This window comes from Triticum dicoccoides, chromosome 1B, assembly GCF_002162155.2.
Source record: "Triticum dicoccoides isolate Atlit2015 ecotype Zavitan chromosome 1B, WEW_v2.0, whole genome shotgun sequence".
In the NCBI taxonomy this organism is placed as follows: domain Eukaryota; kingdom Viridiplantae; phylum Streptophyta; class Magnoliopsida; order Poales; family Poaceae; genus Triticum; species Triticum dicoccoides.
The window spans coordinates 390,573,681-390,579,814 of NC_041381.1; the positions used below are offsets into that span (position 1 = coordinate 390,573,681).

Sequence of the window (6,134 nt, forward strand, 5' to 3'; positions counted from 1 at the left end):
GTTGATTTTGCTTTTCCGATTGGCGCCTTCCATGACGACCAGGGCAGCAGTGGACTTTTATGGGTCGAGTAGGTAGGAGCATCCTTTCCTTCAGTATACTCGTACTTTGGGTGAGAACACGATCGATCGCCCAAGATACGTGTATACTACTCCCGCAGTCCCGCTCGTAGCTTAGGTCTGAATTGATTGTTTTTTCCTTGCTGTGGCGTGCGCTACGTTTTTTGAGCGCACGGATATGTTCTCCCCATTAGTGCAGCCTGAGGGGATAATTGAGTATACAGTATACATATTACGTCGCTGTGTTAGTTTGACTATAACACAACATCGCATCACTATTTTAGTCCGTACCGCACGTTGATAAATACAGTGGGCGTTCGCCTGCTGTTTCGACACATTTGGTCAGCGGTTCGTACATATAGTAGTTTTCTCAGCAACGAACTGAAAATAGTCGTAGGTATCGAAAAAAAAGAACTGAAAATAGTCATGAGAACCAGGTAATAATAGTCTTAAAGAAAATCAAATGAAAATTAAACCAAGGGGATGTAGCTCAAATGGTAGAGCGCTCGCTTTGCATGCGAGAGGCACGGGGTTCGATCCCCCGCATCTCCATTTTCACGTTTTTTTCCTGCTCATTTGTCCTTCCTCCACGTTTCTTACCCAAGTGAACCAAACGCGCAAGTAAACGCGCGATCTTACAAGTAGTACCACCAATGGTCGGAGCAGATTGCGTCGCGCTCCACTCCGGCTATTTTTCCAAGGCTCAGCAAGCCGCCGCCCAGATGCCGCCTGCACAATGCCAACCCAACCCAACCGCGGAAGGCCGATGTTGATCCGTCTGTCCTGCAGTCTCCTCCTAGGAAAGCGTCAAGTCCATGGACCGATTTGATCTCGATTCCGTGGCCTGGCTCCCGTCCAAGACCCTCGTTTTACCATCCCGATGATACGCACGAAGACGGACGGGGTCTCCCCAAAGCCGCTGTCGTTTCGTCCTGTCCAATTATCCAGTGGGTCGATCACACCGAGGACGCCTGATTGCGCCCATGTCTGATCTGTCTCCGTGTCATCCCAGCCTGTGCCACAACGAGGCGATAACAAGCGGCTGTTAACGCCTCCTCACGTGCGCCTGTCTGTTCTTGGCTTGCAGTGATCTGCGGTGCTCTTGATTAATTAGCCCCCTGCATGTCATTAACTGGCCTGATGGTCTGCTGCTCCACTTGGAGAGTTAACAAGGGGGCAGCTGATGTCGTAAAGAAGCTTCCTAGATCATTTTTTATTGGTGGTACTGTGCAAGCCCCAGATTAACTAGATGAAGAGACGATGCGGCTCAATGGTGGTGGTGCCGGGGCTGCAATGTACTCAGTCAAACTCATGATCAGTTGCTATAAAATATGCATTATTTGCAGCAGCAACATGTTTTTTTTTACTGCTACTCTATGTAATAATGTGGCGTGAGCGGTGTGTGGAGTTTTCCACAGTGGCAGCTGGGACACAGGAGGGGCCACAGTGTGGTGCGATTGGAAACGCCATGTTCCAGATCCTACGGGACACATCCCGATGTGCTGACAGCTAATCGCCGGGCCCACCTGGCCCACTGGGCCGCCTACGCATTTTGCTGAAACCCCCCTCACTCCTTTTGAGCTACCAGTTCAGCCCTCTACATGAGGAGACTTTTCTTGGCGGCCCTCCCCGTATTTCCGCTGCTATATACAAACGCGCACCACACCCGCAGTTATTCTCGGCCCGCTCCCCTCTCTCTACTGCTTCTCTGTCTGGCTTGCGGAGATGGCGGCGGCGGCGGCGACGGCGGATGTGGTGGAGGAGCTCACGAGGGTGTACCGGGAGCTGCCGCCGCGGCCGGCGGTGGAGGAGGTGGAGGCGGCGGCGGCGGTGCTGGCCTCGGCCGACGCGGAGGAGGAGGCGCGCCTGGCGGAGGTCGCGCGGGAGGAGGCGGCGCGGCTGCGGGAGGCGGAGGGGGTGTCCGGGGAGCTCCTCGCCGTGCTGCGCGAGGCCAGGCGCGCCGCGGTGCGGCTGCGCGCGCTGCAGCAGCGGAAGGAGGCCGCGCACGTCGTCGAGCTCGAGAGGCGGTTCAAGGTGCTCGACGGCCTCATCCAGAGGGCGTCGCGGGTCGTGTCCCCTTCTGGCGAAGGTAGCAGCGCCGGCGGCGGTGGTGTGGAGACGGAGGAGGTAGTGGAGGAGATGGATGCTAGGCGTAGCGACGTCGCGGCGGCGGCGGCCGCGGTCGGGGAGATAGAGCGCGGAAACAGGGGTGTCGGCTTCGGCTTGGACACCAAGGCCGTCTCGTCCCTGCTTCGCAATGGTTCTACAGGTGATTTTTTCCCGTTACTTTCATGCTTCGGCTTCGCCATGGTTCTGTTAGGATCACGATTGTACTTATTATTGCTGGACCGGTGTTGTTTCTATGGAGCTGTGGATTTTGTTCCGTGTTCATATTAATTGTTGGAATAATGAAATCTTGGTTTATACTCCTGTAGTAGTGGTAGTTCAGGTAGTTCCATTACGCTGCACTGCTCTCTTTTTTATGGAAAGTTGACTATAGAAACTAGTACTATTAGTATGATTAATGTATATAGTAAGGCACAATTTATCTTCGCATTCCTTTTCAGTAGTTTTCTGCTATTATTACTTTATTAGTATCTGGAACTATGGGGGATGGGCCATGCGAGTTGCGATGTTTCTGTGTGTTGGTGATTCTTCAATTTTTAGCTATTTGCTATTGTTTGTTTGGAGTTGAATTCTTCACGGGTTTCATATCCCATACATTTTTTTAGAGGATGAAAGCGATCCCCAAAAATATCCATATTTTTCTTGTTATGATAATTACAATACTCCAAAGGAACTTCACTCCCCGTTTTTGTTGGAATTTGCATTTAGGATCCTATATATCTTGAATGCAGAAGCTTAGCTAACATTAGCATTTGACTTCTGAGCTGTTTTTTTACACCTACAATAGATTCCTTCGGCGTCACATGCAAGTTCTATGAGTCAACTCTTTTGCCTAACTAATTTTCTGAAGGAACACAGTAGGTTATTGACCTACTGCAGTTTTATTAAAACTTTAAAAGAAAGGAGATGTACACAAAGAAAATTAGAGAAAGTTACATAACCAATCCTTTAACCCAACATAAGTATTTCTCTTGCCTCTACGAAACAGTACACCATTTCCTCCTTGATAGTGTGTCTGCAGCAATATAGGATTGGGGGCACGGTGCTACAGTGTAATCGTACTGTAAAATGAAGAAGGAATGTTAGAGACGTTTAGCAGATTATTTACTATTGATATTTACTGTGGATAAAATAACTGTTGGGACAGATCCAGATGCTCCCTGTAACTAATTGTTTTGCTAGTCACATTCAGTGGGGAACTGACGATCATCTCTCTGTCAATCATGTTTCTTGTGTGTGTGTGTGGTGATCGTGGGTCCACACCAATGGTGATAGCTGGACCCACTTTGTTTTTAACTTTTAAGTGATATAGGATTATAGGTAGGCATATAACTATTTCATTGTGATATGAGCATGGCAAAAACCAGTTGACTGGATTGGATACCCATCTTGATAACACCACTTAAGCAGAAATACCATTAAAAAAATTCGGTGCACTACAATTACCACCAAAGTCTTATGCATTTAATGTATTTGCCGTGCCGTCAAATGCTGTGCCCAACCAAACCAAGTCCCTTACCTCTCTCACCCTACGCCTACCGTTGTCCATAGCAGTAAAGCCACGGGAACAGGAGGAGGCGGATGTGGCTGCAGAGTAAGTTGAGTTGATTAATTAGAAGGCCAATCACTTCTCTCAAAAAGGAAAAGAGAAAAAGAAGGCCACTTGCTAGTGTGCGTAGGTTGAGAGATACCCCCTATTCATTCTCGAAGAAGATGATATCAACATTATTCGTATTGATTGCCAAACAATCTAACGGAGAGAAGTTCTGGTGGTATCGGTGTTGAAATTCTTCAGTTGGTATTTTGCTAGAGCTTAGATTTATGTTTGTAAGTCATAGATAGTCAATTTCCCCACTGCATTGTACTCCCTCCGTAAACTAATATAAGAGCGTTTAGATTACTATTTTAGTTATCTAAACACTCTTATATTAGTTTACAGAGGGAGTATTAATTTTTTTTAAGGTGCTTCGTAGTATAGGCCTAAACCAATGCAAAGGCCGGGGGTCACTCCTCCTTTATGAAAAAAGTACAGGTCTAAGCCATTCTTAGGCAAGTAAAGATCAGTTTGTAACAATGACATAAATATGATTAACGTTTTGAGCTCTCGGTCTTATTGTAACTCATGCTTGTGAACATCCTGCAGGCAGTGACATGGTGGACCAGAAATTGAGCCTTATCCAAGTGGCAAGCCTCATAGAGTCATCAGCAAAGAGAGGGACTACGGAGCTCAATCTCCGAGGGAAGCTGGTAGACCAAATCGAGTGGCTCCCTGTCTCACTTGGGAAGTTGCAAGATGTTACTGAGCTTGATATATCTGAGAACAGGATCATGGCACTCCCATCAACAGTTGGTAGCCTTAGATATTTGACAAAGCTTGACATCCATTCAAACCAGTTGATCAATCTGCCTGATACATTTGGGGAGCTATCTAGCTTAATTGATCTTGATTTGCATGCAAACCAGCTGAAGTCTCTTCCGGTATCATTTGGAAATCTCACAAGCCTAGCAAACCTTGACCTGAGCTCGAATCAGTTCAAGATACTGCCAGACTGTATAGGAAAATTAATGAACTTGAGAAGATTAATAGCTGAGACGAATGAGCTTGAGGAGCTACCCTATACTATAGGGTCTTGCATATCTCTTGTGGAACTTAGATTGGACTTCAACCAGTTAAAAGCCCTTCCAGAAGGTATTGGGAAGTTGGAAAAGCTAGAAATTCTCACATTGCACTACAACAGAATCAAAGGTCTGCCTACAACAATTGGTTCGCTTACCAGACTGAGAGAGCTGGATGTCAGTTTCAATGAAGTTGAAGGAATCCCTGAGAGCATTTGCTTTGCCACTAGCCTGGTGAAGTTAAATGTCAGCAGGAACTTTGCTGATTTAAGAGCACTGCCAAGATCAATAGGAAATCTTGAGATGCTTGAGGAGTTAGACATCAGCAGCAACCAGATAAGAATGCTGCCAGATTCATTCGAGTTCCTTGCAAAGCTTCGTGTATTTCACGCCGACGAGACTCCACTAGAAGTACCACCAAGAGAAGTTATCAAGTTAGGGGCTCAGGTGTGTATTTATTGTCGCTCTGCTATAAGTTAATAGTAATAACTTTACTCCTTAGATAACTGAATGATGTTTTCTTTTGCGTGTCAGGCGGTGGTCCAGTATGTGGCTGATATGGTTGCTTCAAGAGGAGCAAGCCAGAAGAAAACAGACGGGACAAGCTTCTGGGCCTGGTTCCGCTCACTGTTTGGTTGCTGCAAAAAAGATGAAGAACTGGGATTGGTTCCAGCTTAGCTGAAGCATTTCGTCTGTATGTATCATCATGCTTTGTTCATGTCCCAGGTCAGCAATGAAAGGAAGGTTGTCTTTCATGTTTGTATTCTTCCTATGTTGTGATTTGTGTGTGTATGTGTAGTTTTCTTGTAAAGGTTCATCGTATTCACTTCTGTGTGTAACTCCACCTGTATTATGAGATAGCGTATGACCCTCAATTACATTAAACATGTCTATCTAAATTTGTATGCGATCTGTCTTAAGTACTACTGTAGTCCTGATGCACTCTTTTCCTTCCATATTAAGATGTTCAGTGTCTTACAAATAAGTACTGCATGATCGCGTCAAACTGTTATCTTTAAGCTGTTTCTCTTTTTTGAACAAAAGAAGGGTCCAGAGTTCACTCTGTGCATTTTGAAACTGAACTGAAAAATCATACCGAAAATAAACCGAACCGAACCAATTTTACGGTTTTTATGGTTCTAGTTTTGGTATGGTATGAACTTTGGTTTTTATGGTTATACCGAAAAACTGAATGGTTAAACGAATAAACCAAAGTAAAAATAAATTTATATTTCTTGAGGCAAACAACCATACAAGTTATCATTTTTCTTGTACACGAGTCAAATTCGACACATTTTTCTTGTAACATAGTCATTTTCTCTTTAAAAAATGCT

At 45.5% G+C, this 6,134-nt stretch overlaps 1 protein-coding gene and 1 non-coding gene across 2 annotated transcripts; both read left to right on the forward strand.

The window, feature by feature from the left end:
* Positions 1-536: 536 nt before the first annotated feature.
* On the forward strand, positions 537-609 carry TRNAA-UGC. The gene has a single exon. It is a non-coding gene; the product is annotated as a tRNA-Ala (tRNA).
* Positions 610-1,747: 1,138 nt separating this feature from the next.
* Positions 1,748-5,723, forward strand: LOC119337151 (plant intracellular Ras-group-related LRR protein 5-like). The gene is made up of 3 exons (XM_037609265.1): positions 1,748-2,326; positions 4,328-5,247; positions 5,335-5,723. Exons 1-3 carry the CDS (start codon positions 1,783-1,785, stop codon positions 5,476-5,478), a joined length of 1,608 nt encoding a protein of 535 aa, XP_037465162.1. The 5' UTR covers positions 1,748-1,782; the 3' UTR covers positions 5,479-5,723.
* Positions 5,724-6,134: the final 411 nt, after the last annotated feature.

Bases quoted from the DNA above. Each gene is read 5' to 3' on its own strand.
- LOC119337151 (XM_037609265.1), top strand. From the start codon at position 1,783: ATGGCGGCGGCGGCGGCGACGGCGGATGTGGTGGAGGAGCTCACGAGG. The intron at 2,327-4,327 runs GTGATTTTTTCC...AACATCCTGCAG, and splicing joins GCTTCGCAATGGTTCTACAG to GCAGTGACATGGTGGACCAG. The intron at 5,248-5,334 runs GTGTGTATTTAT...TTTGCGTGTCAG, and splicing joins TTATCAAGTTAGGGGCTCAG to GCGGTGGTCCAGTATGTGGC.